The 18,056-nt window shown below is 46.3% G+C and overlaps 1 protein-coding gene across 4 annotated transcripts in view; it reads left to right on the top strand.

Annotated features, from left to right (window-relative positions):
- The window catches only part of tyro3 (TYRO3 protein tyrosine kinase), a 90,319-nt gene extending 73,005 nt beyond the window's left edge, over window positions 1-17,314 (top strand). For 2 of the 4 annotated variants that reach the window (XM_043698215.2, XM_043698216.2), the window contains 6 exons: window positions 3,275-3,367; window positions 5,874-5,995; window positions 9,062-9,171; window positions 13,413-13,572; window positions 14,756-14,892; window positions 16,619-17,314. In XM_043698215.2, coding sequence (XP_043554150.2) covers window positions 3,275-3,367; window positions 5,874-5,995; window positions 9,062-9,171; window positions 13,413-13,572; window positions 14,756-14,892; window positions 16,619-16,994 — 998 coding nt within the window. In that variant the 3' untranslated portion in view covers window positions 16,995-17,314. Of the gene's footprint in view, window positions 1-3,274; window positions 3,368-5,873; window positions 5,996-9,061; window positions 9,172-13,412; window positions 13,573-14,517; window positions 14,893-16,618 lie in introns of those variants that run through there. The other 2 variants (XR_006312856.2, XM_087990122.1) reach the window with 2 other exon arrangements.
- Window positions 17,315-18,056: the final 742 nt, after the last annotated feature.

An 18,056-nucleotide genomic window follows, 5' to 3' on the forward strand; every position in this document is an offset into this window, starting at 1 on the left:
AGTCACCTACCATTAATTCTTTCTGTACCCCTTATGATTTTATAAACGTCTATAAGGTCACCTCTCAACCTCCTCATGGTCCAGTGATAAAAGTCCAGGCTATCCCGCCTTTCTTTATAACTCAAACCTAGTCTGTAGAGGGTGCGAGTGAGAAGGTTCTCTCCAGGTAAGTGTTATTTAAGGCAAAGTTGTGTTATTATTTAAGTGATTTAAATAAAGCATAACAGCGTGTGGTGTGTATTTTTACATTGATTATGTGGACCTCTCATTCACCTCTTGATATTTGATCACTCCTGGTCACAAAGGTGCTGGTTAGTAAAACGTTTGCTATGTTCAGGGCTGACTTTGACGGATCCTTTGTCATGAGGATCACTGAGGATTGGGAAGGGAGGGGAGGGGGTAGCAGCCGGCAAAGTGGAGTTGAGACCACAATCAGATCAGCCAAGATCTTGATATGACGTAACAGGGGTCCAGTGAAGAGACAGCTCTCCCCATCCACCCTCTCGATCCGTCGTCACTTGAGAAAGTCAAAGGTGAGAGAAGACCATTCGGCCCAACTGAGCCCGATGTCCCTTGCTCGAATTCTAGGTTCAGCTCTCTATCCTGGAAAATATGAGCACGTCATCTAAAGCGATGCTCCAGTGCAGTACTGTGGGAGCACAGTGCCAACTTTGAAACCAAATAATGCCTTCTCAGTTGGACGTAAAAGTTCTTGTGACATTGTTTTTGAATAATAACAGTGCTACTGATTAATATTTATCCCTCAAACAACATTCCCTGGAAGCTATTGGAGGGAAATTTGCTGTGTACCAATTGGATGTTATGTAAAATACAATACAACAATGACAATATCATTGCTGATATCAGATATTCTTTGAACATATTCCCAATCAATTGTCCCAGCCATTTCAAAACACTTTATGCTCTATTTTCATTTGAGAGCCTAATTTCTTCCGAAGAATTGAGTAACTATATTACAAGGTTTGTATTTACCCAGGACGAGTATAACGTGATGGTTCAGCTTTAATTTATTTGGAGCCACTTGTTATGATTGCTCCCAGGTTCCCAGTAAAGGTTGTCCAGTTCTGATCATGTTTCAAATTTTAAAAAGCTTATCCAGGTGCAAGGAGAAAGACAGAGACATGGACAGACTCACAGACAGATAGTCAGACAGACATAGGGACAGAGAGACATATAGACACAGACAGACGTTCAGACACAGACTGATGGACACATGGACAGAGAGAGACACACAGACACATGGACAGACAGACAGACAGGGAGCATAGACAGATGGACATCTAGGCACATGGTGGGGGTGTGTGATACAGACACACGGATAGACAGGTACATGGACAGACAGGCGGACTAACAGACAGATGGGGCACGTGAGGGACCCTGTATGGGACAGTTACAGATTCTGAAGATTGGTGGGACTGAAAGCTATTCACCCCCTAACTGAAGCTAACGAGGCAGAGAGATGGTCATCACCAGGGCTGGAAACCATGGTAACGTGAGAGTCGAGCTTGCAGTTGCTGAAACTGCTTAAAGAAGCTTCCGGTTGATTCACATTTCTCTTTGTTATGAAACCCAGAGCCATATCAGGGCGAAGTGGGTTAAATTATGAGAACAGATTATCTAGGCTTGTCCTACTCCAGCAGAGAAAATTCCAGGATGATCTAATCGAGGTGCTCAAGATCATAAAGGATTTGTTGGGGCCCATAGAGAGATACTATATCCTTATGTGGGGATTACCCAGAATCCCCATGGAGCACGAACCTCAAAATCAAAATCAGGGAATACTTCCTCACACATAGGTTAAGGAATTCTAGAAATGTATTTCTCATAACCCTGATTAAACTGTGAGCCAATTGGAGACTTGCATTTAGATAGGGGTATTGAGGGATATATGGACAAAGGTTTGATTTAGGAACATGAATAGGCCCTTTGAGTGTGCCCTAGCATTCCTCATTCCCTCCCCTGATAACCTTTCACCCCTTCACTAATCAGGAGCCTGTCTTCCTCTGCTTTTAAAAAATATTGGAAAACTTTTGCTTTCACCTCCTTTTGAGGAAGGGAGATCCAAAGGTTCACAACAGACTGAGAAAATAAATTTCTCCTTGCCTCTTATCTGAAATGTGCGTTTTGAAACACTGACTCCTAATTTTAGATTCTTCCATGAGAGGAACCACTCTCCCACATCCACACTGTCAAGATTACTCATGTGTCAATCAAATCACCTCTTCCTCTACCAAACAAGCCCAGTCTGTCCAAACCTGCCCAGTCCAGGAATTAGTCTTGTAAACCTCCCCTGAATGGCTTCTAATGCATTTACGCCTTCCTTAACTAAGGAGTAAATATCACCAATCTGTCCTAGTCCATTCACGTTAACACTACAGTCAAGAAAGCACATCAACGCCTCGACTTTCTCAGGAGGCTAAAGAAATTGGCATGTCCACAAGGACTCTAACCAATTTTTATAGATGCATCACAGAAAGCATTGTACCCAGCTGCATCACGTCTTAGTGTGGCAACTGCTCTGCCCAGGACTGCAAGAGATTACAGAGAGAGCTGTGAACGCAGTCCAGTCCATCACAAAAACCTGGCTTCATTCCGTTGACTCCACCTCCAGTTCGCGGCCTTGGGAAAGCAGCCAACATAATCAGCCTCCCGCCCTGGTTATACTCTCGAAGATTGCGCCTTAAGTATCAACTTGTAAGCTTTCCACTCTACACATTTGAGTACATGTGACAATAAAGCTAGTTCAATTCAATTCCACCCTCTTCCATCGGTCAGGAAACACACAAGTTTGAAAACAGGTACCAACAGATTCAAGAACAGCTTCTTCCCCGCTGTTATCAGACTTATGAATGGACTTCTCATACACTAGCACTGATCTTTCTCTGTACCTTTTCTGTCGCTGTAGCACTGTATTCTGCATTCTGTTCTAATGTACTTACGTAAGCTATGATTTGTCTGGATAGCGGGCAAAACAGTACTTTTTACTGTATCGCTGTACATGTGGCAATATGAAATCAATTCAAATCAAAGCTTTACACAGTACTTCAGAAGCAGTCTCACCACCACTCTATTACATTAGCATAACCTCCCCAAGCTTAGACTTTTGTATCAAAGGGTATGGATTGCAGGTGGGTAAACGGAGTTAGGCTACATGTTAGTTTTGGTCAACTTGACTTGCAGAGCTGGTACTTGGATTGTATTGTTTGTTTCTCACGCCTGTTCCAATGTTACTGGATCTTTGTCCCTCTCTTAGCTGAAATCAATGCGTCTGGAGATATCGAGGAGTTCCTGCGCGAGGCAGCCTGCATGAAGGAATTCAATCACCCAAATGTCATTAAGGTGATTGGTGAGTGTTGCACAGGCTGGTTTATTTACAGAGTTGTCTGGGAAGTGGTGGTGGGGTGCGGGATGCAAAATGGGGACAGGGCACACGTCTGACTCCAGACCCGAAATTCAAATCTTGTAGCTCAGGTTCCCGGAGGTTTTGATTCTGGAATAACTGCACAGAGGCTGGTTCCCGTCGCCAAGTCACTCTTCCTTTACTTGTGCGCAGTACACTCAGAGTTAGTCCTCAACTGAGGAGACTGTAATCTCCTGGTTATATTGGTCAGCTAAGGCTTTGCTGATTGGCCCAGGTTAAAAAACCCAAGTCAGTCTGATTCCAATCATGACAGTTTCCATCGCTTTGAGCTCTTGTAGCACAGTGGTAGTGCCCCTACTTCTGAGCCAGGAGGCCCTGGTTCAAGTCCAGCCTGGTCCAGAGATGTGCACAGTAATACATATCTGAGCAGGTTGACTAGAAAATATCTACTGGGAGACCAGGTTGGAAGACCCATTGGAGAATAGTGCCACCTGGTGTTCAGTTCCTTGACCTGGTGTTCAGTTCAGCCTTCAGGTCCCAGCTAGGGCCCTCCCAGGAGGTTTCATCACATGACCTCCCGCCTCTACCCAGCCGGTTGTCCTCCCAATCCCGTCCTGGTTGTCTGGAGATGTCTCTACTTGGGAGTGCAGTTACTTCCCATACCGGTTAGGAAGCGTCTCACTTGGTATCACCCAACGGAATGATTCAGTCAAACTGCCAACATCGAAGCTCTCAAAGGAAATGGAAGTGACCCGTTTCCCCCTGGCCTTTGCTACCTGCAGAGGTTAGTGACTGGAGAGCCCAGGTCACCCCTGGAGGGGTTCAGCATAGACACCTAATGGGCTGAAATACATTTCATGGGGAAGAGAGTTCCAACGATTCCTGGCCCATTGAAAGAGTACTACATCTCCTTATCTCTATCTTAATTTGGTGACCGTTTCCACATGTTATGCCATCACTGATAATGCAGTCTAGCACATGAACATAACACTTACCAACACCTTATACTATACCTCCCTCCCCAGTCTTTCTCTCTATCCCTTCACTATACATCAGCATCTGGCATCCTTTCAGACTGTACATTCCAGATGATAGTGACTCGCTACCTGAAGGAATTCTCTCATCTCCCCTCTGGTTGTTTTCAGTCTGTGTCCTCTGGGACTGACTCTGCCACTGGAACATTTTCTCCTTGTTTAATCCCTCTTACTTTTGAAAGAGAACAGTTCCAGCTTGTCCAGTCTCTCCATGGAGAGCTGAATTCTCTCATTCCCTGCTGTAGTGTAATGGGTTTGGAAGGGTTAATGGCTGGTCCAGTGTAAGAAACACCTCCCAGTGTGACAGATTGTTAGAGAGAGAGAGAGAGAGAAAAACAGCATGCCTTCTGTAGGGTCCGTCATATTTTGGTGAAGATCTATGTAGTTATTGAGTATAAAATACACTAGTCAGTGTGCACATCTATCGAAGACTCAGTCACCACTTCTAGTTAGATCAACCAAACATACAACACTTGATTCTCCAAGAGTGGCTAGCCTGTGGAATTCTCTGCCACAAAGTTTGGTCGAGGCCAAAACGTTTGAGTGCTTTCAAGAAGGAGTTAGATCTAGTTTTTAATTTATTGTTTAAATTCATTGATGGGATGATGGTGTCGCTGGCTAGGCCCAGCATTTACTGCCCATCCCTAATTACCCCAGAGGGCAGTTAAGAGTCAACCACACTGCTGTGGGTCTGGAGTCACATGTAGGCCAGACCAGGTAAGAATGGCAGTTTCCTTCTCTTATGGGCAGCACGGTGGCTCAGTGGTTAGCACTGCTGCCTCACAGCGCCAGGATCGGGTATGATTCTATCCTCAGGCGACCGTCTGTGTGGAGTTTACCCATTTTCCCAGTGTCTGCGTGGGTTTCCTCTGGGTGCTCCGGTTTCCTCCCACAGTCCAAAGATGTGCAGGTTTGGTGAAATTGCCCATAATGTTAGGTGTATTAGTCAGAGGGAAATGGTTCTGGGTGGGTGACTCTTCAGAGGGTCGGTGTGGACTTGTTGGGTCAAAGGGCCTGTTTCCACACTCTAGGGAATCTAATCTAAATGACATTGGTGAACTAGATGGGTCGTTCTGACAACCAGTAATGGATTTGTGGCTATCATTAGACTCTTAATTCCAGATTTTATTTTGTGTGGGGAGAAAGCAGGAACATGCAACTGAGTTGGATGATCAGCCAGGGTCATATTGAACAGCACAGCAGGCTGAATGGTCAACTCCTGCTGCTATTAACATCTGAGTGTGGTGCCCAGAAGTGAACACAGTAGCCCAGCCAAGGCTTAATCAGTGATTTATAAAAGGTTCAGCCTGACACCTTTGCTCGTTTTAATATGGCTGGATGGATAAAGCTGAGAATCAGTTTTCTTAACTGGCATTGGCGTCCAAGTATCATGTAACATAGCGTCTTCGGGTGCTGAAGTGTAACCAACTCTTCCAGATTACCTTTCTCTTTCCCAGGAGTGAGCCTCCAGAGTCGAGCCCATCGCCGGCTTCCCGTCCCCATGGTCTTGCTGCCCTTCATGAAACACGGAGACCTTCGCACCTACCTTGTACTGTCCCGGCTTGGAGACCAGCCAGTGGTAAGTCAGACTCACTTCGGAAACTCCCGAGTGGCCAACGCGATGGCCTACCCCGTTACTGATTTGCCCGCGAGATTAAAGAAGGGTTACTCTGCTCAGTGAAGGCCCAGGGCTTGAAGTGACTGTGTGCTGTACACTCCACCCTGGCCTGCTCCCAGTCCGCAGACCCCAAACTGTTGAGCTGAACCGTTGGCTTCAGTAAGCCCTGATGCTAAAAGGGGCAGCTGACTGCTGACCCCACACCCGTGTCCCTCCCCCCCCCCGGCAGGGAATATGGATAGGGAGCCCTCAGGCTCGATTATGCCGCCTCCTGCAGTGGAATAGTGAGCTGTCACTCCGCATACACGTGGCTAACCATAGAGATGAGGAGCAGTAAAGTTTTGCCTCAGTGAGTACTGACAAGATAACAATATTTGTCCCAAATGCCGACCTCAAACTAGTAGCCACTGACGGCAGATTCCCCTCAATTACAGGGAATTCATTCCAATAATATTCCTCTTCAAGTGAACATCACGAGTGGCAGGCTGTGGGTGAATCCTCCCAGTGGCGTGGATTCCCTCACCCCATTTGTCTTGGAGAAGTATGTTCTGGATTCTGATACCACTGAGAGCGTCCAGTGAGCTACAGAGTGGTATCACACCCGGGCTGCTTAAAGGGGCAGCTTCTGCAAGATGAAGCAATCGGGAAAATCCCTTGTCTATCGGCAACCATAACCATGTTGCTGAACATTGTTGGTAAGGTGTGCCTTTGGCATGTTGCCATGGAGACTCTCATGGCACTAAGCTCCTCTCCTCTTGAAACATTACGAAGCCCCAGCTTGATTTTTTTATGATGATGTTTTTGGAGGGTGAAGCTGGGTTTGGTGGTATCAACGGTTGAGCGAGTCCAGTAAAACAGATTGACTTTGGGCCCGTCTTGAGCTCATGGTGAAGACAGTTTGCCCCTATTCAATCGTATACATTATCCCCTTAATAGGGAACTCATTTTTAAGTCTGTGTTGGACATAGATGTCTGCTTTCGTTTGAGCTGTTTTGGTGAATTCACATTGTTGCTGTTGTAAATGTCACTTGGACGACTGCTTCCTGCGATTCTGGTCATCAGTTCACTTGGGAACATGTATGGAACTTCTGTGTAACTCTGTTTGTGACATACTTATCTGTGTCCCACCTTGCGATACTGTCTTACTCTCCCTGTCTTCATTGCTGATCCCTCTTTCTCACTCTCTACTTTGTGTCCTTGGCGATTTTATTCTCTCTGCCGTTTTTAACAATAAAAATTGATCGCGCCTGCATTACCTTTCTGTACCTTAGTTGGAATTGTCTCTGTTTCTTCCCATTTGTGCCCACCTACTGATGTGTCTGTCTCTTAATCTGTCTCTTTCTGTGCCCTAGTTCTTGACATGAGTCCATGTTTCTCTCTGTCTCCTCGTTTAAACTTCAAACTAATGAGTTGAAGGTCGTTGCCTTGATGCCTCTGCAGCTGCTGATTTGCTCAACCATCCCCTCACCCCTTCACAGGTCTTCTCTTCCATCTTTGTCAGTTTCCTTGGTGTGGCAGCCATCTTTGCTCCCGCCAGTCCATGGGGCACAAACCCGGGTATCGTCTAGTCCACAAGTGTTTTCTCCTTCAATTTCCTGTCCTGCCCAAATTTGATCTGGGCTTTGATGGCCTCTGTCAAATGCAGATCAGTGCATTGGGTGGTAATTCATGGAGTTGACGGGCATTTCACCAGGACAGCTCCATCTTGCCTCGTTTTCGCAGGTCCCCATTGGTGACCCTTTGCCTGGGTGATGAAATCCCACTGCGGTGCCCCCTTCAGGAACTGCAGGTCATTGCGGGAACACCCATGACTGCTGTCAGCTTTGCAACCAGAGGAGACTCAGGATAGCCAAGGAACCTGAGCCTCCGTCGTGTAAGGGTGGGACAGGGTTTACGGGAGATGGGATGGGAGTCATTGGCAAGGGCAGGAGCATGGCTCCACCATTTCCTTGATAAACCCTGGTTGTGGTTTGCTTTTCAGTCTCCCTTCATTGTGATGTTCCTCTGGTTGAGAATTAGGCAGGCTGACTATGGGCCTGGAGGTAGGGTCTCTCACTGGAGTAAAATAATGCTCTTTCCATCTTCAAGGAAGGGTAATAAATTCTGCCTGTTATCCCTGAGAGGTTACTGTGTTCTTTTCTTCATCTTGGCTTGCACAAATCTTTCTGCCCCACTCCATTGTGGCGGGAAGTGTAAGGAGTTTCCCTGCTACCAAGTCGTGGATTATCCATTCCACTGTTTACCCTCTTCCTCCCCCAGCCAAGCATCTGCCCTGAGCAGATTGTGCACATCACTTTACCTCCTTCTTGTCTTCCCCGTGCATCCTTATCTCCTCTCTGCCTGGTGCGGACCCGATGGCCCCGTTTTTCACCATGACGATTCTGTAACTTGGCCCGAGCCCACCTTAGCCTTCACCCATTTGCTGGTGCGGGTACCTATGAACCTCTGACCTCCCAATGTTTTCCAGAGCAACCTTGCCTACCCCACCCGACATCACCTTCGGCCTGTCCGATTCTTTGCTGCCCGTCTGCCATTCCTGTCCCACTAACCATCAGCCCCTGTTCTCCCAAGACCAGGGACAACTCTCCATCTTTCATTTCAATCCCTTCAGTCATTTTTTTTTTGCTTCTTCCTGCCAGCCTACCATCCCATAGTCTCTTGTTCTCAGTCTTCGCATGTGTCCTTCACTCATGTCCTTTAGGGGAGGAAACTGCCATCCTTACCCTGGTCTGGCCTACATGTGACTCCAGACCCATGGCAACATGGTCAACACCTCTGAGGCAATTAAGGATGGGCAATGCTGGCTGACATGAATACAAAAGTTATTGAATTGGCAGCAAAGTGCTTTAAGACATCCTGTGGTCATGAAACACGTATGTAAATGCAACACTTTTAATTTTGTTCAATCATCGCTTTCTAAAGCACCTCAGGATATCTCATCCTATTTGCTCCCTTGTCCCTGGGAGGTTTTGATTTGTGTTTCCATCTTCCCAGTTGTTGATATTCTTTCTTGCTGTCTCTCTCTAGGACATCCCCGTACCAATCCTCCTGAACTTTATGATTGACATTGTGAAAGGGATGGAGTATCTCAGCAACAAGAACTTTGTCCACAGGGACCTGGCCACACGCAACTGCATGTACGTGAGCACATGGACGGCCTTTCCTTGTTCCGTCATGGGATGTGAGCATTTATTGTCCATCTCCCATTGTCCTCGAGAAGGCGGCGGCGAGTTTGAGTTTGCTTTCTTTTTGTCACGTGTACTGAGATACAGTGAAAATTGTTGTTTTATGTGTTATACAGGCAGATTGTACCATACAAAGTGCATCAGAGAAGCAGAGAAGGTGCACAGAGAGAGTGAGAGATCAGAATTTATATTTGAAAGGTCCATTCAAAATGGCGGGCAAGACGCTGTTCTCGAATCTATTAATGTATTCAAACTTTTATGCCTTCTGCCCGTACTCATTTAGGTCTGACATTTGAGTCCTTGATCCTTGGTGAGTCAATCTGCTGCACCTCTGGGAGTGGGTGTCCATTCCTTGGTGCAGCGAAGGGTGAGAGAGGACTTGATAGAGGGGTGTAAGATTATGAGGGGCACTGATAGGGTGAATCGAAAGGCAATTTTTCCATTAGTAGAGGGGTCAAGGTAACCAGGGGGGCATAGCTGTAAGAGCTAAGTAGCTAAGAGGAGCGTTGAGGAGAACTATTTTCGCTCAGAGGGTGGTGGGAGTCTGGAACTCACTGCCTGAAAGGGTAGTTGCCTCGTTCTGTGCTGTAAATGACTGTGAATCTGTGTGGTGAGGGTGCATCACAGTGCCCTCAGGGAGGGAATGCCAGGATTTTGACCCAGTGACACTGAAGGAATGGTACTGTATTTCCGAATCAGGGATGGTGAGTGACTCGGAGGGGAACTTGCAGGAGCTGATGTATGTGCACCCCTTGACCTTCTGGTTGGTAGTGGTTGTGGGTTTGGAAGATGATATGGGAGGAGCCATGGCATGTTCTGAAGTGTGTTCTGTAGATAGTACACATGCACGAGTTGTGGGGTGGCACCAGTTAGCTCAGTTGGCTGCACAGCTAATGTGTGATCACAACAGCATGGCATGATCCCCCTTTTGACTAAAGTAGATTCAGGGCTTACCTCCTTGTAGTAAAGATCACACCATTTTGCACAGGGTATGGTAATAATCATTAAGATCTACCTTTGTGCAGAGAACTCAAGAGAAAGTATACCTGTTTGGTAGCTTCGCCAAGTTCACACCTCATTCTTAGGTGTGCCTGGTACTGCTCCTGGCAGCACGTTCCATTGAACCAGGGTTGATCCCATGGTTTGATGGTCATGGTGGAGTGGGGGATATGCCGGGCCATGAGGTTACACATTGTGCTGGAATACAATTCTGCTGCTATTGATGGCCCAGGCACCTCATGGACGCCCAGTCTTGGGTTGCTGAATTTGTTTTAAACTATTCTTCTTAGTAAGATCATTCTCCCAAGACACAATATGGAGAGTGTCCTCAGTGTGAAGCTGGGACTTTACTTCACAAAGACAGTGCAGTGGTCGCTCCGACCAATACTATCCAGGATTGGTACATCGGTGACAGGTGGATTGGTGAGGGCTGGATCCAATGGGTTTTTCCATCTTGTTGATTCCCTCAACATTTGCCTAGACCCAGTCTGGTGGATAGATCCTTCAGGGATCATCCCATTGCAGTGCTATGAAGCTGCTCTTGGTTATGGCTATTGATGCTCTCCATTCAGAGTAGACTATTTGCTGCTTTTCTGCCCACACTGCTTCTTCAACAACAGAGGGACGGATCACTGAAGGAGGCTGATAGTTGGTGATCAGCAGCAAGTTTGCTCGCCATTTGGCCTTGCGCATAAGATTTAGGGTCAACGTTGAGGACTCCCAGAAGAATTCTGAGAATATGAGTAGACTGTTGTTTGACTAGACTGAGGGACAGGACTTTTAACTTTGACGTAGGTCCCAAAGTTTTGTGAGGAGGACTATGAGGGCAAGTTGGACTGGGCGTGCCTTTTCTGTGCCCAGGAGGTCTGTCTGATTTTTGCCTTATTCACATTTTCTGTTCTGTACAATGGAGCATTTGCTAGTCATAGAGTCAGAGAGATGTACAGCCTGGAAACAAACCCTTCGGTCCAACTCGTCCTAGCCGACCAGATATCCTTCTTAGAGGGCAGTTAAATTGTAAAACACATTATTGTGAATCCAGACTCACATGTGGACCAGGCCAGGTGAGGTTTCCTGCCAGAGCTAGTTTTAAAAGTGGTGATTGAGACCAGGAGGTGGAAGTGCTGCTTTCATTTTCAACAGATCCAAGGTTTGCAGAAAAAGAAGGGTGCAGGGAGGAAACCTGAACTGAGCCGTACCATTTGAACTTAGTGTGGAGTTCAAACAGACCCCATTTTGCCTTAACTCTGTAGTGAGAGAGTCACAAATTTAAGGAGTAGATGCAAAGGCTATTCGATACAGCAGGTCTGTTTGAATGTCATTATCTGAAGTTATAGAAAGTCTTTGCTGTTCAAACATGGAAGGGGAAAAGAACCAAATTAAGCTGACAATGAGAGTTATAACAAACTCTCCTTGATTTACAGGCCAGCTGGTTTAGCTTATTGTATGCCAAGCAATTTCAGTAAGAGTTCCAAGTTCACCTTTCTCCAATTTTTATTTGAGAAGAAGGTTTAAAAGAGAAAATGACAGTGAAGAGAGAACTGTGAATAATATCAGCCTGTGCGAGGTCCCAGATGGGAAATTGGTCTGTGGGTGTCGTATAAAGTGAACCTTTTCAAGGTGAGCTCAGAGAGGAGAGATAGCAAAGAAAGTAGAGAAATGGGGCAGGGTGTGGCTAGGCCAAAGGCATCTTTAAAGGAAGCTGGGGCTGAGGGGGCAGAGACAGATACAGCAGAGGTCTGCCCCCTCAGGTTAGTGTACAAGGTCCTATGTCACTATTGTGATAAAAAGCTAGGGTGCTCATTTTTACTTGTTCACGGGATGTGGGCATCACTGACCAGGCCAGCGTTTACTGCCCATCCCGCATTACCCTGTGGGCAGTTCAGAATTAACCACTTTGCTGTTGGTCTGGGGTCACATGTAGGTCAGACCAGGTAAGGGTAGCCAATTTCCTTCCCTTTAGGACTTTAATGAATCAGATGGATCTTTCCAAAAATTGACCGACACAGTTGCTGTTTGTCTGGCTTTCTTCAAGTTCCTGGTTTCTATTCAAATTTCACTATGGTGGGATTTGAACCTACGACCCTGAAATCTTAGCCCGGTGTTCTGGATTACTAGTCCAGTGACATTACAGCTAATGTCTCCCTGGTGCACAAGCCAATATTTATGTCTGAACCAATGTTTATAACAGATTTACCGGTCGCTATCTTATTAGCTGCTTATAGGCGGCTTGCTGAGTACCCATTAACTGCTAACATTGCAACAGTGACCAAAAGTATTTCATTGGCTGGAAAGTCACTTAATATTTTTTGATTGGTTTATTACTGTCATATGTACCTAGTTGCAGTGCAAAGTTTTGTTCTCCTTGCAGTACAGGCAGATGATACCATACACAGTGCGTTAGGGTAATAGAACAGAGCGAATGTTACAGCTGCAGAGAAGGTGCACACAGAGCGAGATCAACATTAAATTTGAATTTTGACAGGTCTGTTCAGAAGTCTAATAACAGCGGGGAAGAAGTTGTACTTGAATCTGTTGGTACGGTGTTTAAGCTTCTGTATCTTTTGCCCAATGGAAGAGGTTGGAAGAGATTATAACCGGGGTGGGAGGGGCCTTTGATGATGTCGCTGCCTTCCCCAGGCAGTGAGAAGTATAGCTGGAGTCAATGGATGGAAGGCTGGCTTGTGTGATGGACTGGGCTGTGTTCACAACTCTCTGTAGTTTCTTATGGTCCTGGGCAGAGCAGTTTCTGTACCAAGCTGTGATGCATCTGGATAGGATGCTTTCTCTGGTGCATCAATAAAAATTGGCAAGCATCCTTGTGGACATGCCGAAATTCCTTAGCGTGCTGAGGAAGCAGAGGGGTGGATGTACTTTCCGGACTATCCTATCAACGTGGAAGACAAATGCGCTGATGGCCTGTATCCAAAGAGGGCTGGAGAGGAAAGGGGTTGGTAGTTAATGCTGCAGTTGTACTGAGGTCTGGACGGGCTCCATGTGTAATCAGATTGGGGCGCTTTAGGATACATTGGGTTTGAGGTGAGAGCTGTACAATACAAAATGGCTCCTCCTGTTCTTGTGTGTGTTTCTGAAATTCAACCTGATTGTCATTCTCATTCCAAGTTCTAATGCCAATCTGATTGTCATTGTGCATTTATTAATGGGGTCACCTCACATCTTCTTGTTCCCTCCAGGCTGGACCAAGATATGCGCGTATGTGTGGCAGACTTTGGCTTATCACGCAAGCTGTACAGCGGTGATTACTATAGGCAAGGTAGCACCAGCAAGCTGCCCGTTAAATGGATCGCCCTGGAGAGTTTGGCAGATAACGTATACACAGTTCACAGTGATGTGGTACGTACTAATTCCGTGCGTGCACGACAGGTCTTCCCAAAATGGGGCTCAGCATAGAATCCCTACAGTGTGCGAACTGGCCACTTGGCCCAACACCAACCCTCCAAAGAGGAACCCACCTAGACCCATTCCCCTATTGCTTTCCATTTACGCCTGACTACTGCACCTAACCTACACATCCTTGAACACTACGGGCAATTTAGCATGGCCAATTCACCTAAGCTGCACATCTTTGGATTGTGGGGGAAACCCGGAGCAAACCCGCGCAAACATGGGGAGAATGTGCAAACTCCACACAATCACCCAATGCTAGAGTCGAACCTGGGTCCCTGGTGCTGTGAGGCAGCAGTGCTAACCACTGAGCCATTGTAGAGAGAGAGAGAGAGAGCAAAAAGTTAATATTTCAAGTCTAAAATGGCTCTTTGGAACTGCATAAAAAGATCCAAAGTGTTTTATACCATAGAACAAGGTGGGGAAGAGCAACTTGAACAGGCGGGAAGGTCAGGGGAAGGATAGTGGGCAAGGTCAATTAGAGATAACAGAACAAAGGTTGAAGGGAGTTGTAATGGTTGTAGAGAAGAGAGGTGGGGCAAAGTACATGTTAATAGCTGAATATAGGTCAGCTAAAACGAGGCGTGTCATTTGCCATGTGGTTGGCTGCCTTTATCCTGCCTTGTGCTCATCTGAACCTGGCCAGGTCTTGTAAGGAAGCCTTTGTCCTTCCTAATTCTGAGCGTCTGAACTCTGGATCTGAGCTGGGTTTTCTTCTTCACACTGCTTCCCTCACCTTTCCCTACTCTAGAGCCCGTCTTGCAGGCCAGCCTTGTCCAGCTACATTTTTTGCTGTCATCCATTTAGGTTGTCAATCATGCAGCCTTACACAGTAGGCCCGGCCATGAAGACTGCACAGCCCCTGACCTCATTGTGTGTTGTATCCATTCTCAGGCTTTCCCCAGCAGTCTCCTACTCCTCCTGGCCCCATCGAAGTCTGAGTCTGTCAGCGAAAGGTGCTGTGAGGAGGCAATTACGTGAGCACTAAGGGCGATGCTAGAGTGGAGCAGGATGGGAACTTCCCATTGACCTGGAGCCATCACTGGACTCCAGAAGGGTAAGGGGTGGATACTAGGTGGTAGGGTGTCTGACGTGCGTCATTTCTGTTTGTTTATTCACATTCTGATTCCAGTGGTCATTTGGAGTCACCATGTGGGAGATTGCAGCTAGAGGTCAAACCCCGTACCCAGGAGTTGAGAATGCGGAGATTTATGACTACCTCATCCGAGGGCACAGGCTGAAGCAACCCCCAGATTGCACTGATGAACTGTAAGTAACAATCCTGATGACTGAGCTGGAAATAGAGGGATGGATTTTCTTTTGTTTTATTTTTTTTTCTCTTTTTTTTTTCTTTTTTTTTCCAACTCTCAAAAGGGAAAACACCCGGGTGGCCAGTGACAAGCACTGCCCTTCACATCAAAGGGTAATGCTGTGTGATCAACCTGCTGGTTATATTTTTTGAAATTAACCCTCACACTACCACCTAAGTGCGGTAGTGCTTATTTTATCCCCAGCACCCATGGTGTGTGTGTGTGTGCAGGTGGGAGACACAGTGAAAGACACAAAGTGCACAAATCTTTATTCAATTTCCACCACCAGGAGGATAGGAAAACACTCGAGTGGCCAGTGACAAGCAGTGCCCTTCACATCGAAGGGCAATGCTGTGTGATCAAAACAGTGAAGGGGAGAGTAGGGACTAAATCAAAATAGAGTTGGAAGGGACGGATTTTCAGAAACAAGTACACCAAATCCCGTTGGCCTATAAACCTGTGCTTGCTAATCTACATTGGCTTCCTATTTATTTCACAAGGGGAGGAGGATTGAGGGAAGCAAGCACTGAATTTTATTTTATGAACACAAAACGCTGCCGAGTCTCAGCAGGTCTGCCACCATCTGTGGAGAGTAAAACATTGCGAGTCCAGATTTGTGTTTCGAAATTCTAGCGCCCACAGTATTTTGCTTTAACTTAATTGTACTAAATGGGGCAGTATTTCTTTTGATAAAGGTGACTCCAATAGATGGATTTGCAGCAGTGGGGACTTGGTAACTTTACGCACAAGGCCCAAGTATCTTATTAAAGCAGCTGCGGGACATAAAAATGTTGTGACACCTTCTGAATCCATGACAATACCATCAAGAAGGGCAAGGGCAGCACCATCATCAACAAGCCACTCAGCAACTTGTTTTGCAACGATATTACCGTTCCTTCACTGTTGCTGGGTCAAAATCCTGGACCCTGTTTTCCTATGGGTGCGGCTACATCCCAAGGATTGCACTGGTCAAGAAGGCAGCTCCCACATCTTCTCAAAAGCACTGAGAGATGGAGAATAAATGGTGGCCTAGCTAGCAATAACTATATGCTGTGAATGAATAAATATGAAACATGTTTCACTAGTTATGCTATCACACCCTTTGGCTGAATGGCCTACTCCAATACCTAAGTCTCTTCCTTGTAACTTGCTAAAAGTAGAGTCATAGAGATATATAACAGGGAAACAGACCCTTCAGTTCAACTCATCCATGCCGACCAAGTACCCTTAATTAATCTGGTCCCCATTTGCCACCATTTGGCTCCTATCCCTCTAAACCCTTCCTATTCTTTTACCCATCTAGAGGCCTTTTAAATGTTGTAATTGTACCAGCCTCCACTACTTTCTCATTCCATACACACACGCCCCTCTGTGTGAAAAAGTTGCCCCTTAGGTCCCTTTTATATTTTTCCCCTCTCACCCTAAACCTATGCCCTCTAGTTCTGGACTCCCCCACCTCAGAGAAAAGACTTTGTCTTATTTATCCTATCCATGCCCCTCATGATTTTATAAATCTCTATAAGGTCACCCCTCAGCCTCTGATGCTCCAGGGAAAACGGCCCCAGCCTATTCACTCTCTCTCTATAGCTCAGATCCTCCAACCCTGGCAACATCCTTGTAAAACTCTTCCTAAAGCTGAGTGACATTGTTGTTAAGAGCGTGTTAATGTTTTTGTGTTATGGCAGGTATAAGCTTATGCACAAGTGTTGGCACACTGACCCCAAGCTCAGGCCCTCCTTTGAATCATTGAGGATATCGCTGGAAGGCCTCTTACTGGGCCTCTCTACCGTCGCAGAGACAGAGCAACATCTCTACATCAACTTACAGGAAGGGGCAGGAGCTACTGCGTCCAATCAAGGCTGCAGCATGGCCTGCTGGGAAGTGGATGGTCAGAGTGCGGACAATATGGAGGTCTTGGCTATTTCAGACACCGCTGACTATCGCTACGTGACTGCTCCTCTGGGTTTCATGGAAGACAGAACAGAGGGGACCCCGGCAAATGAGTCGGAAGATCCGGTTCAGGACGGGCCACTGGAGGATGAAGTCACAATAAATCTTTAGCAACAGGAAACTTAAATACTGAGCAGTGCAATAATGAAACTGAGGGGGTTCCTCTCAGCTGTGCCTTGGTACCACACACGGGTCGAACACTTGTAGGTTACCACCCTCACTGGGATCCAGATCCAAAATAGGACCTTTGAGATTTCAACAAGAACTGGAGAAAACAGTTTATTTATATCTCTTTGAGGATCAAATGTCATTTGCTGGACAGATTTCCGTGCATTTTCTTTTGATCTGAATTTAAACCTGAAAGTTCTTTTTTAAAAATTGTTCTCATTGCGCAGGCAACTTGATTAAAGGTGCAATGATTTTAGATGTTGGCTCGATTGTCAAGTCTGCTGTCAGGCTTTAGAAAGGAGCACAACTTCAGATAAAGGGATGACCAGACCGTATTGTCATTAAATAGGCTCATGTACTAGTACCAACATATTGGCATTAATTATTAAGCCAAAACAAAAAAAAGAGATTGAGGCGGCACGTTGGCTCAGTGGTTAGCACTGCTGCCTCATAGCACCAGGGTCCCAGGTTCGATTCCAGCCTCGGTCAACTGTCTGTGTGGAGTTTGCACGTTCTCCCTGTGTCTGGGTGGGTTTCCTCCTACAGTCACAAAGATGTGCAGGTCAGGTGAGTTGGCCATGCTAAATTGCCCTTAGTGTTAGGTGCATTAGTCAGGGGTAAATGTTGGGGAATGGGTCTGGGTGGGTTGCTGTTCGGAGGGTCGGTGTGGACTTGTTGGGCCATAGGGCCTGTTTCCACACTGTAGGGAATCTAATCTAATTTGCAATTATGTCGCACTTTTTTCACTCATTGGGTGTCTCAAAGTGCTTTCCAAGTGAGAAGTGCTTTTGAAGTGTTGTAATGTAGGCTATGTGGTGACACAGTAAGTTCCCACAAGCAGAAATAATCGGCTTTTATGAGTTTATGGGAATAACGTTGGCCAGGGTTCCAGGGACGGAATCATTTACATCCAGCCAAGCGGTCAGCTGGGATCTTGGTTTAATGTCACATCTGAAAAACAGTACCTCTGACTGTGCAGCACTCCCTCGGTACTGCACTGGGTTT

The sequence above is a fragment of the Chiloscyllium plagiosum genome, unplaced genomic scaffold, assembly GCF_037043375.1.
Source record: "Chiloscyllium plagiosum isolate Xiang-an unplaced genomic scaffold, Cpla_swu_hap1 HiC_scaffold_8, whole genome shotgun sequence".
NCBI classification, from domain to species: domain Eukaryota; kingdom Metazoa; phylum Chordata; class Chondrichthyes; order Orectolobiformes; family Hemiscylliidae; genus Chiloscyllium; species Chiloscyllium plagiosum.